The sequence below is a fragment of the Haliaeetus albicilla genome, chromosome 2 (genome assembly GCF_947461875.1).
Source record: "Haliaeetus albicilla chromosome 2, bHalAlb1.1, whole genome shotgun sequence".
Lineage (NCBI taxonomy): Eukaryota > Metazoa > Chordata > Aves > Accipitriformes > Accipitridae > Haliaeetus > Haliaeetus albicilla.
In genome coordinates, this window is record NC_091484.1 from 37,571,771 (window position 1) to 37,585,838 (window position 14,068).

General features: G+C 41.5%; 1 protein-coding gene across 9 annotated transcripts in view; it reads right to left on the reverse strand.

Moving 5' to 3' along the window:
• Positions 1–14,068, reverse strand: part of RARB (retinoic acid receptor beta) — a 337,201-nt gene that overhangs the window by 39,254 nt on the left and 283,879 nt on the right. For all 9 annotated transcript variants that reach the window (XM_069771329.1, XM_069771374.1, XM_069771318.1 and 6 more), the window contains one exon: positions 11,356–11,497. In XM_069771329.1, coding sequence (XP_069627430.1) covers positions 11,356–11,497 — 142 coding nt within the window. The remainder of the gene's footprint in view (positions 1–11,355; positions 11,498–14,068) is intronic.

Sequence of the window (14,068 nt, forward strand, 5' to 3'; positions counted from 1 at the left end):
ATCAACGATTCTTCTGTATCAGAAAAAAACTATCTTGATGAAATTTCAGAAGTGACACTTTTTTTCAGTGGCTCTTTCATGTTGTCTCTGCACTAGAATCAAAACAAACTGTGTCACAGGTCACCTACAAGAAGTGCTATGGCAAGAAAAACAGGTAAGACAGTCCTTGTATGTAAGGAGCAGCTCACACAGTTATGGTGCAGGCAGGGATGCTGAACACACAAGGTGCAGCAGCTCATCCCATAAGGATGTTCACTGACTGCTGATTTGTCTTCCTGGGCTGATGCCTCCTCTACTGATGCCTCTAGGTTACAAAAGGGCTAAAACCCATGCAGTGCCAATTTTGGTCTTCTTGAGATATAGAAAAAACTCTCATGTATTAGCCAAAATAAACATCTCCTACTTAATTTTTAAAATTATAAAAAATAAATTTCAATCTTTACTCTGCCACTGGAACATCCTCCAAAAGTACACAACATATGAAAGCAAGGAAAAGTACTACACTTCATAAGAGCGCATGTAACTTGTGGATTCTTTGAAATGTAATACTACTCCCCATAAAATCCTGCAATTCTTGGCAATTTCCATTTTTTCCACCTCTCTTACATTGTGTTACTATTTCCATAATGCAAACTGTAACCAGCTAGTTGGGAGTTAAAATAAGAACAAGTAAACCAGAACTTTTTTTCAGGAGAGATGGGAAGCAGCAAAGGCTTTGCAGCAGTACCCATTGCATCAGGGCTGACTGACAGTGGGAAACCTGCTAATGATGGAAATAGGAGGAGACAGCAGGTGAAAACAGTGTCTCTGGATTGACCAGTGAGTCAAGGAATGATGACCTCTCCCACTCCTTCAACCACACGGCGATGTCTTCACCAAAACTCTCTGTTGCTGCCAAGGGACTAAAGCCCATCTCTGTGCCAGAGAGGCAGTAACCTGGCACCCCTGAGCCATTTGATGAATTGCATGTGTGCCCGCTGCTATAGGAGAGAGCGCAATGATGCCTGCAGCATTTTTAAAAAGCTTTCCCTTATCTTCCAGTATCATTCAATTTAGTATTTCTGTTTGCAATGTTTTAATCCACCCTCACTGCTAAGTTTTCCTATTTAATTTAATACTTTCTTTTCAGGCTCTCAAGTTTTATGGTTAAGTGTTTCCCAGGTTTAAATAAACCGAGTTCTGCCTCCAAGAAAACACCGACGGTGGAGCATCGACCCACTTAACATTGGGAAAAAACAATCCCAAATGCAAAATGCACGACGCTATCTGCTAGTAATCCCTCTTCCCACAAGTTTAAAGATGAAAAATGTTTAAAAAGATAATGTATTGAAAACGATACAAATGTAATACGCTTTGTTAGTCTGTCATTTTAAATGGTTTGTAAAGTCCTCCCTCAGAGGATTGGACTTAAATCATTCATTAACTTGAAGCTGATTGCTTTGTCCTGGAAAGGGGGAAGAACATGGATTTCTCAGATGTAACCCAATTTCCTAACAGAAACAAAAACAACCTGATGAAATTCCATTACCAAAACCATCTATCGCACCCCAAGCGGAAGCGTAAATAAGTTAATTACAAAACGAGCTGTCAGCAAAATCTAACTTTATGGGGAGTTCTTAAATTAACATTTCACTTGCTTAAAAGTTTAAAGGAAGAAAGAAAGAAAGAAAAGTAGGTCAGCATGTTTCCCCAGCATGTCTTTCTGACTCCATTAAAACTGTCTGTCAGATGACTAACCATGCCTGTAATCCAACTAAAAGCATGTTTGCTTTCTGTTGCACTTTTTGCCAGGGGAAAGGAAGAATTCCACTTAGCTTTAACTCTGAAATTCAGGTGAATGTCTCCAAAAGTCAGATAATTTCCTCACATTTACTTACCAAATCTGTTTATATCAACAACATGCAACTGGTTATGGACGCACGGCATTGAGAAATGATCCCACAGCTGATTAAATGCCTATCAGCCGCAGGCATCGCCTGTAGGGCTTTAAGCTACAACTTGTTAAAGTCAGCTTTCAGAGCTGTTGTCTCTGAAAGACTGAGAGACTTTTCATAAGACTTAGATTTAAAAATTTAAGAGCTTTCAGAAACATGCAAACATGTGAACAAGTACTGGAGTAAGGTGAGATGGGGCAAAACCGTTGCTGTTCACTTTGGGCCAAAGGAAATGAAAAATCCCACTGCCCTATGATCTCTCTTTTTCCTTTCATTAGTATTAACAGCCAAGTGTTATTTAAGGTAGGATAGAAAGGGTGTTATTTCTACTGCTTGTATACCATCTAACTTTAAAAAATCCTGTACACTTTCCATGCAAGAGCTGAAGAACTGGAGATTAACTGTTCCGATGTATTTTAAATCGAGCATGTGATACCTAGTCAAACTAAAAACAAATCGAGGCTATTTTTAGAGCACAGTCCTAGGGCCAGCATCCCAGCAGGAGGAGCTGCAACATGTCAGCCGGCTTATCACAGGCATGGCAATGGAAAACTCCCTCTGCTATAACAATTCATACAGTGGATGAAAGCAAGCCGTAAGAGCCTGACAGCAGCAGAGGGAAATCCATGGCCTCATCTACTTATGTAGAGATCTTCCTAAACCATCTTTGAGAGATTACTGGTTTCCGAGCGCCTGCTTTCTATCTTTCACACCATCAGCACAGGAGCTGCTCTCCACAGAGAGAGGCCAGCATCAGCTTTGTTTCTTTGCCTTCTGCAGAGGCACCTATCTTATGCAAGACCATCTCCAGTAAAGCGATCACCAGGAAAATGAAGAAGTAGGTTTACAGATATAAACCATCAGGAAGACGTACGCGTTCTCATATATGTTTCTTCTAAGGGGAAGGACCAAATACATGTCTCCTCTGATACCGAGTCCTTCAGGCACATTCGGGTTGCTGCAGTTCAGACTTCCCAGAACTCTTGGGAACAATTTACTGCATTTCTCATGAACCTTGGCTACTGTAGATAACATTTTCAGGTTGGCCTGACAACCAAATAAGCCATGTTTAGCTTCAAGGCTCAGGACATTGGCAATTTGCTCGTTCCCAGACTGATACTTATCTCATCAACATTTCTCCGTCCTTCCAATTCAACATCCCAAAATTAAAAAAAGCTTTCAAAGGGAGAAAAAAGATAGCAGTGAAACCACAAGGTGCCAGTATAGAAAGCTCAACCCGCATGGCACAATGGCAATTAGGAGAGAGAGATGTGTCAAGGATGCCCCATGCCCCCGTACAAGAAAATGATCCAAATGAGGAATATGAAGCAGTGAACTGCGTGCATAAAGGAAGAATGGAAGCTCTGAAACAAAGCTTTTGAGGTCATGGGATTGGGGTCTCAGCAGTTATGTCTGCATGACCAAGCAAGCGTGGCCTCAGCCCCGTGCTTTGGAGTGCATAGACTGGGCAGGGATAGGCTACCTCCAGATTTCCCATCTGCTCTTACAGCAGCATTGCCCAGCACAGCACAAGGCAGAAAGGATAACCCAGGGTTTGGCCTGCCGCGAAAGCAGTTGGGATACTAAATTCAAGAAGAGGCAAAGGCTACCTGCAGTGGCAACATGAATGCGTATAGCCAATGTCTTTATATGTACAATCTGGAATAATGCTATAACCCCCCCACAGAGGCCCCAAAACCAAAGTGGGGGACAAGAAATAACAGAAAAAGGCCATAGAAACAGCCAGATCCATGTTAAGAAGCAGCTTTCTAAGAGACACCTGTCCCAAACACCTTTTACTGGGAAACCGACTGAAAAAAGCACATGATGATTCTTAAAAAAACCCAAATGTATGAAATGAAAAAATGGGAAGTTCTGTCTGTGTCAGTGCCACTAACTGTCCTCACGGAAGAGTCAGACCTCTGGAGGAGGTGGCATGTGGCAGGACTGCCACAGAAACCTGAACTGCTAGCATCTACAGACAGGCATTAGCCACTCCATAGGCTCTGACGAAATGTGCTCCCTTAAAATAAGAAAGCGTTCAACCAAGTCTGAGGACTTTGCTAGAGCCACTGTACAGTAACACATACTTCTCTGGAGTGTGCTGCAGGTGTAAGTAGAAATTAGACTGTGTGTTACACCTTTCACTGGCTCTAGTTATCTCTGAGTTTCACCTATAATGAAAGAAAAGTTACTTGTACAAAGAGTCTGTACCACTCAGCTGAATTTCTTCCACAGGACAAGATCAACAGGCGTTCAGAAAGTCCACTAACATCTAATTGACACTTCTTCCATTCTTAAAGCACATCTCTTTCAGAGCATGGTCAGGTACTGCAGTACAAATGATTAGCATAATAACTTTAGAAGTGTCACAACTTTAATAAAACACCTTGTTAAGCAAAAACGTAAGAAAGGCACATTTACAGTCACCAAGGACTAGGATTGATGGATGCAGACAAAGGCTGCAGAGAGCACACGAGCCCTGGTAACTTCTGCCAGGATCCGTGTTGTCATAGAGACAGCAGAGAGCGATGAAAAGTTCACCACGGTAGCTATACCTTAGTGAATAAGTCTTAATGTAACTTCCAGCTGAGGACATGTAATCAATCTCTGTATGAGCTTATTGAAGGAATTCCCTTTATGCTTACTCAGTCCTCAAGAGCCCAAAATGAGAGAAAAGGTTTTAAAATATATATATTTTACTACTTTAGAAGACAAGCCAAGGCCTAGTGCTTCTTTTGGATTAAGTTGGGGGGAGAGAGATAACTAGGGTTTTTTGAACAAGAAATGACATAGAACATGAAAAACTTGATAAAGACATTAAAAAAAAAAAAAGGATGGAAAGAGTAATTCTAGGGCAGCCTGGCAAGATTGGCCATGTTCAATGGTGTCTCCCCCTTCCCCTAGATATTTTTCCCACGGAGGTCACTGCAGCCCTGGCATCATACTGCTGCTCTTCTCCCATTGGGCTCAATCACCTCATTCCCTCTTACACTGCAAAATGCAGGAGTTTGCCTGCTCTCCCTTCCTCTCTGTGCCTTTTGCCCGGCATTCAACCCCTGGTTTATCTTCCCACAGGGCAGCAGCACCCCCTGACCCCTCCCGGGTCCCTGCTCTGGGCTCAGTCCCACCACTTGGGAGGTACGGGATGCTGGAGCCAACAACAAGCAACGCAGAAACGGTGCCAGGGGTTGTTTATTGGCCAGGGTCTTCAATTCTTAGCTTACACAATTACGGGTTTTCTACGCAAGAAAGGGGAAAAAAAAATATTTGCAACACTAGCGTCTTACGGTTTAAAGTAACAGCTATTTGTGTAATGCCTAAAAGGCACTGAACAGAAGAAAAAGAGAACCTTAGGACGCTATTCATACTTTTCCCTAACATTTTAGGATATAAAGATCAGACTAATTAACAAACAGTCTTGAGTTGAGCAGGGTTCACTAATCACGATCTGCTTGAGGAATCAGGAGAGAATTTACTTAGCTGCATCATGAAAGGTGCCAATAAATTGTTCAGCTGGAGAGTTAACATAATAAAAAAAATCATTTTTTATGTTATTTTCTTTAGCAGTTTATTAATTGCTGCCTGAAATACTTTTCTGAAACACAACGAGCTGCAAATGAATTCATGGGCTATTAATCTGCTGTACATGGCACTGGAGGGAAAGCTCATTAGGTGAGTTGATGCAATTACTGCTATTACATAACCATCTTCACAGAACATAGAGTAAATTATGAATAATAACATTCAATCTAAGTTGCTCCTTTAAACATTAAAGCTGGCAAGTGAAAGCTATGCAAAATCAGGGGGAAAGGCTAGAACACAAAAGAGGCAGACCCCAAAAAGAGAAAAGAAAAGCAGATCTGCTTCTCTGAAGACACCAAACCAATATGAAATGCAAGAGATGTTTGTTTAACCACGGGAAACAACGAGCAACAAGTACAACTCAGTTCTCTACAAGAGAATTTTAATTGTATATAAATCATTTTCAGCCACCCAGCATAACAAAGTGTGCATTATCTCTGGCAGAGGACAGACTGACACTAGAACGCTGTGGTTTTTGTAGCAGGAAGACCCTTCATGTTGGCTTTGCTCTCATCTTAAAAAATCTCCCCATCAGTGATACTAAGCATTTGGCATTAGCTTTTAAAAGTTCCCAATTTCTCAGCCTGAAAAAACAAACACACGCATTCCTATCTGATCAGCAACTGAAAAAAATCCCCAATCCAACCTTAATGAACAAAATGAAAAAACTGCGATCTGTATGGCTTGGGCACAGTTTCCCCACCATCTGTATACTCAAATTCTTAATTTCATTGGTATTTTCACAGTTTACATCTTTCACCTTCAAAGCACCTACAATACAAGGTCTCCCAGCCCCTGTAAAACCACTCATTTTTACCTCTCAAGATAGGAAAGCTAGTCTGATCAGCTTGTAGTGTTTAGAGAGAGGAATTAGTCCCAGAACAGAATTCAGGGTTTTGTGATTTCCACTCTGGTATTTAGCTCATGCCTCTCGAGAAAGCAAGGCAAGTCAGCAGGCAAGGCAACTACATTGGAATTTTTGAAAAAGCCCCCAGCCACTGTGTGGTATTTAGGCATCTAGTTAAAAATCTAGCCCGTAGCAAAGCAGACGCAATTCTTAAATCCAGTACTTTCTGCTGGCTGAAAAGAATAAAAAAGTTCAGTTCAGTTCTGAGTTCTGAGTAAAAGCATCTAAACAAAGATTTCATGCATTCTAACCAATTTCCTTTAAAATTACATCAGTGGAATCTGCATGAACTTCTCAAACACAACTATGCAGACTAGCCCTCCACTTAGCCACCACTGATTGGAGATGGAATCGCGTTTCGCTAATGAGTCTGAAAGACAATGAAACAGAAATATAAAATAAAAAATACCAACATGACAGTTCTTCAAGTTGATGCTTCCTGGTTGCCAGAATTAAAATAAGTAAATCAATTCATTCTGTTGTTCAGTAGCAGAATGTAATCATATGTTCCGAGAAGCATGAACATTTAAATATTATAAGACTTCGAAGTCTGTGACAAAGAGTAACAGACGTTTCTGTGCAAGTTTAAAAAAAAACAAATACAGAGCACAAAAACTGGATTCTCTCCACTTCATGGTAATTCCCCTGCATTCCCTCCCTTCCTCCTTCCCTCCCTCCAGTGAGGTTAATTGTAAGCAGATTTACAAATCTGAACATTGTTTCAGTGCACTGAGGCAATCTGGAACAATAATTCTGTGCCTTTATAAATGTAATTTTGCTTTACTAGAGCTCATTGCAGATGAGGTTTATGCCAGTACAGAGGGCTTCGCTGCATCACACCCCGGTACACGTGCTGGGTATGTGTCTGAGGGGGACCCCAAAGACCATCAAGCACAGTGGCAGTCCTTGCGGCCTGCAACTTTTATAAAAGAGGATGGAAGTGGAAGAGCTGCTGGGCTAAGCTGAGCAGTTGTGGCAGAAGGAAGCTCCATTTTCTTCCCCCTTGTACCCTGCAATAAATCCCGTTTAGGTTTTCTTTAAGGGCAGGCTTCACCTTACAAAGCGTATGTTCCAGCATCCTGCTTGAAAGAGTCCATTATTGTGGAGAGTTTTGCCCAGCTTCCCGCGTGCTGCCTTAATTGCGGGAGGCAGCGCGGTACGTGTGACCTCTCGCCAGCTCCTGAGGACCGAGGTCCGTGCATCCAGGCAACAGCGTGCTTCTTGCTGACACCTGGGGTCAGGCCAAGGATGGTGCTTCAACATCAGCTTAGAGATCACGTAAAAGAAGGGCAAAGGTTAGTTTCCTAAGGCTCTCTATCACATAATGAGCCACTGTCAGCCTCAGCAGCCTTCTCACTTCAGCGGCAGCCAAAAAAAAAAAAAAAAAATCCTGTGCGATCACCATTTGTCTCTACATGTTAATTAAAAAAATTAACAGGCTGGAAGGGTAAGAAGGATAGAAACGGTTTGGAGTGGGGATCAGAGCCTCAGCTGCACCTACATGCTCCTGAGCACCCACACATGAACTAACCCATACAACCAACCCAAAACCCGATGCGGTGCTGGTGGAGGGACTGGCTCCGGGCTCTTACACTGAGAGCTGCAGCTCAGGTTGCAGGGACACAAGCTCAGCAGTTTCTGAAGGAGGGGGATCAGATGAAAGACAGCGGGGCTTTATTTCAAGCTGTGTTTTGCCCTGTTGTAGGATGATAAGACAGATATCAGTAAGCCGTTTCCCCTCACACCCTTTGTCTTGTCTATTTGGAGCACAAACTTTTTGCAACAGGGACTGCACAATGAAAGACAGTCCCTACACTAGTGGGATCCAGTTTCAGCGGGTCTTGCAGATACTATCGCAAAGCAAATAGCTCCACTCCTGCCCTGGAGGCAGTCTTGTTACTGACCTCTCTTGATCAGATCTGGGGAGTAACATGGGGTAGAAGATAACTTTTTTTTTCCCCTACACGAACAAAACAACCTATAAAGAAATGCAAATTTGGTGCATTCCTTTATCATCTCACTTCATTCTCTAAAACAAGATAAAAGCATACAAGAAATGCTCAGCACCTCTTCTCTTCCAAAACACTGTACCTCCATTCTTACCTTATCACACTGGCTAGGCAGCCAGTTCTCATCTCATCTCTGACATGTGTGTGAAACGCTCATTAAGCTCAAAATGGAGTCCATATGCAAGTATTTTGCATGCCCTTTAAAGGCAGAACAAGCAAACACAGGACTGTAGCATTTAAGCACAGATTATTCTGTATACTGAAATTCTGCATTTACTCTTCCTTAGCTCCTGGGAACAGACCTTGGGGTTCCTATTTGCAGCTGCCCACCACGACTACTTTCCCCATTTGGGGCTGGGTTGAGTACTGTAGGCTTGTTTCCCTATGAGATTTCTCTGATACTTTTTTTTCTGTCCTTTGTTCATGGCTTTTACATTACAAGGTAACAGAACTGTAAGACAGAAAAACAAAATGTGAATAAGGTGCTGGGGGAAAAGGAAAACTTCTATCTGGTAAGAAAAAGCCCACTGACAAATGTGCCTTTGTTTACATAAACTTCTAAAGAAACGGAGTTGAAACCTGGAGACATGTATGAAAGAAGGTCAGATAAGAAAATAGCTTTGCAAATCTCTTAAGAGATGAAAAGCTCCTATTTATGAAGGGATAACACGGAATAACTTCAGACTTAAGTTCTTAAACCCAGAAGACAAGACACACTGCATTCAAACTGATGACATTTAAAATAATTTCTCTACTCCTTTGCAAATGCCTTCTACAGAAATGCAGCCAGAGGATATCCCTCACTTCTCCCCAGTATCCTCTGTTCCCCCTCCAACCTGCTAGCCCCCTTTCGGTGCCTGTAGTGGTTTGAGATAAAGGCAACTGCCAAAGGGCAATTTCACTCAGTTCACCCAAGGAAACAGGCAGAGCAAAACCTTAACTCTTGCTGGCAAAGCTCTAGCTACCCTATGGGAGAAAACAATCCATCACATAAAAGGCAGTAAGTCTTTATACTTTACCCTAAGTAACTTTGGTTAATGTGTTAGAAATACTGCTGATATTTCCAAAAACTACTCTGATGTGACGTTACAGCATTTAATAAGATTACTACTTCACGTCAGCAATAAAATCCTTAAGAATTCAAGACCAACAAGCCCTCAGGTGAGAAAAGCATTTTCTTCTCTTCCAAACTGCATCATACTGATTTTAGCAAGGAAAAAAGCTTCACGTGCACAGATATATATGCCATCAAATACCTATCAATAAACCTCCTCATTCAATCTTACATTTTTGTATTTAGCCTACCTTATCCTTTATTCCCGTCATGGTCTCCACTCCAGTAAATCTATACATAAGTAGAGATAAGTGCACTTCAGGCACGCATGAAAACTAGAAAACCCAACAAGGACAAGCGAAATCATGGAAATCCTAAGACCTCCTCCCCCAGTTGCTTGAAACTTGATGTTGGCCCTTTTCAATAACCACAATTTCAGATTTCCATGAAAAGGAGTTGGAAACACTGCAAAGTGGTCCTAAAGATGTATCCGGTTCTTTCTCTGCTCCTCAACACTCTTCCTCGGAGAGGAGAGGAAAGAGAGAGTGGGAGAGAGAAATAGGAAGCAAACAGGAGGGACCAGTGTGACTCTGGGACCGCTTCAGCTCCTGCCCAAGTACAGAGAAGGGAACTACTGGGAAGTCCCATGCAATGCAGGAAGGAGAAATGCTGAGGATGAGAACTGGTTTAAGTCACAGTTCAGTCATAAATATCTCATCAGTGTCAATTATTTTTTCCTCTGGTCTTAAGTGTCTCCATGGAACTCCTGTGGGTGAATTAAAGTAAAGAAGTGGTACTGGGCATTTTTTCCCCCTCTCTTATGCACACATTGCAAATTTCTGTAGTGTTTTATTATTGGAATTGATCTACTGAAATCAGGAACATCACTGATAGAGGCAAAAACTCTCAACAATCAAACAAATCACTACACCAAAGACTTTTTTGTACTGTAATCACTCCAATCAAAAATAAGAACGTGTCAGAAGCATTACCCCACGGGGATTTGAGAATGGCTTTTTTAGCTAAACTTTCATGCTTGACAGGGATATCAACAAACTGGAAAAAGAGAAAAATGGCAGATTTCTACCTAAATATTTTAAAATGTTAATTTAAAGGGCAAACCAGAGATTTCTAGAAAAGATGGGAGAGGAAAATCCTTTGGGGTTTTTGTGCACTTGGCAGCACTTTTACATAGTCAGGTTTACTGGCTTTGCAGGTTTCAAAGAGGATTTGCCAGCTTGTTTCACCTGTCAGAGAGGCTCCAACCAGTAAGAACAGAAGACTCAAGGCTGTTGTACCGTCACTTTTGTAAAACGGCACAAACTGGTGCTACCACTAAAAGAAGGACCTCAGGACAAGCACCTGTGGGAAGCCCTTGTGAAACGACAGCCTGGGCTGACAACAAGCCCAGCAAAGCCGTGAGCAGGTCTGCAGGGCAGAGGGAGGACTGAAACTGAGCTTAAGAAGCCAGTGCTGTTCCCCTTACGCCCTTGCGCCAAGAAGCCATTTCTAGAGCGGATGGGACATAATCCAATCTTAAAGCAAGTATCTGTGGGTTTGTTCTTTTAGAAAACCTGGTGAAATTACCCAGTTGGGCATTCTCATCCCCACACAGGGTGGCCACACTGCACAGGCAGTGTGCTGCACTGGAAGTTCTTAACTGATGGCATTTAGGCTGCAAAGTTAAGGACTCAGAAGTTCGCAAAGTACAGGTCTGAAGTTGTGTACAAAATCCATACTCCTTTCTCTGCATATGAATGCAGATACTGGCTTCAATCACAAAATTGCATAGTATTTTTCTCCCTTGGGACTGCCACATATATGTAGGATATGACAAACAATAAATTGTTTCTGAAGACAACTTACATTCTTTGGACATTCCCACTTCAAAGCACTTCTGTAGTCTGCAGTACTGGCAGCGATTTCTGGTAACTTTATTGATAACACAGTTTTTATCTCTGTGACATGTGTAAACCATGTTCTTCTGGATACTCCTGCGGAAAAAGCCCTGAAATCAAGGGGGAAAAAAAAAAAAAATCAAATAAACTGTTGAGCTTCCCATAACCCTTAGAGACAGGCACTAACATTGCTTTAAAATAACAAAATAAATTCAAAGTTATGGCTGGAGTATGGCATCTTTAAAGACTCAGTCTTAGTATAATTTAGTACTGTTTCTTGCAACATAAGACTCATCTCTTAAATAAAAACTAATTAAATAATGCAACCTAAGGCCAAAATAAACAAAACTAGAACTAGTAACAGCATTCAGGAAATGAAGTCCTAGATTTTACAAAAAAGCTCAAATAAAAATAGTTTGGGCTTATGGATGTAGTAATGAGTTGGGTAAACAACAACTTTCCTGACAGATCCACTTGGAAGTCAAACACTAATCCAACAACCAACAGCCTCTCTCAGCCTAAAGGTCCCGTCTATTTTTGTTACTGCAGAGATTCTCTAGTTCGAAGGCTGCAAGTAAAAAGAGAAATAATTTCAAACCCAGGTCTCTTAGCTGCTGGAACTCCTACAGTAATTGAGGCTTCTGCAGGTGGAAAAGTTCCAGCATCAGGTTATTGAGTTGTGAATTTGTAAAAGTTGCCAATTACAGCATTTTTTTCTTATTCAGATGCAGCTGTGAAAATAATCAAGTAATTACAATGATCTTGAACAGAAATTAAAGAGAACTAGAGGTCTGGTTTGTACTTAAGGAACACCATTTGACTGGACTCCTCCTTCAGTAAGTGAAAGAGATAAACAGCCATAAATGGTAAAGTTAGCTGGCACGGAAAAAAGGCAAAAAAACAAGTTAATTTCTTTATCTGCACTAAACCCCAAGCTTTAGATAATATCAAATAATAATGAAGAAAAAAAAAAGAGGATTACTTTAAGCATTTTAGGCTCAACCCACAGATATTGAGCAAAAGTATTTCTGCAACGGACATTTGGAAATTTGACAGCACTATTTAACCTTCTCACTCAGATTTTGAAAATCGTTTCAGCACAAGCACCAGGGTCAAATTTCAGTCAACACTGTAGCATTATGGAAGAATAGTTAGCAATTCAATATTTGTTGGAGGGCTTGAGAGGTTAGAACTCTTCAACCAGCCACATGTTTACACCCTACAGGGAAGTGGTAAACTTGATGCCGCAGATGATAGGTCTGTGACCACAATGCATTTATCTAAAGATGCAATCATGGTAAGCTATAAAATTGGCTCTCCTAGAAGCACTCGCTGAGATATGTGAGTAGTTCAAAAGCCAAAACCCCTATCGTTCAGAGTTAACTGGGAGAGTTTCTGGCCATACCATCAGGGAGTGGTAGGGCAGGCACAGTCAGTAAGGGCTGGTCATAAATTCCTTGCACACCCAACATGCTATAGATGCTAATGTTATGAAAATACCTCAGATTCACTCAGAACTGAAAAATGCCTCCTTAATCACGTAACCCCTGGCAATAGTTTTCTGCGGCTCTTGCACAGGCAAGCCTTATCCTGAAGTTAGCTCCTCTGATTTAGAAGATACTTAATACTACCATCAGAGAGGTAAATAAGAACTCTTCACTTCTTTCTTTTCCTTAAGCTACTGGATACAGAAGAATAATTTAATGCTATTTGTTTAGACAATTAAAACCTTTTAAGTTATCAATAGCACTGCTATTTTATATTGCACACCTTTGATCATTAACACTGCTTGAATCTTTGCAATGCAAAGTATGGCAAGTGTGTATACATTTGTTTACTTGCTGAGAAGAAAATTTATGGTAATATTTACTTACTACTTTCTTACTTTGCTATTCCCCTAATTGCAATGCCCAGCTCTGCGGTAATTGCTGACAATGCTAACTAGAACAGTGAGGAGTCTATGACATCTATTTTGGTTTAACTCAACAGACAGAAAGTGTGAGCTGTGCTGGTTCAAGGGTCTCTATATGGCTTATTCAGTCACCACTTTTTAGTTGGAAAGAGGTGGGGGAAGCCAAGACAGGTAGCTTCCCCTGCAGCCACACCAGCTTAATCCAGTGCTGCATGTAAATTAACACCCACAGTCACCGATGGAATAACTCTCCTACCACCAGCCTGACAGGGCAGGAAACAAAATGGCCCAAATGAACAAAAATGACCCTCGTGCAGCAGCTGTCTCACCACACTGAACAACTGGAGTAATTTAAGAAAACCAGCCCCCAAAGCCTCCTCTTTGCTGGCACATGCTTTGGGGCAGAGACTGCCACGCATCCACGCTCAAGAGACTTCTGGTTTACTGACACAGGCACTTGAAACAAAATATGAGCTTCAAAAGTGTCACCCAATACAGGGAAAAGAGGAAACAGCCTCCTCCAAATATACCTGTACTTCACCAAAATACAACCAGTATCTAATGGCACCCACTGATTGATCTGTTGTTCTGATATTTAGATGCAGGTTCTGCATTCTTTTAACCCAGCGTTTAATTACAGCCCATCAGGAAGGAAAGCAGAGGAGGCTGTCTCAGTCCTTACCATAGGAAGCTGACCACACAGCCCAACAGAAAAAGGTGATCCAACTCCTGCTGACAGCAAGTATAAAGCATTCACGAACTCATTACT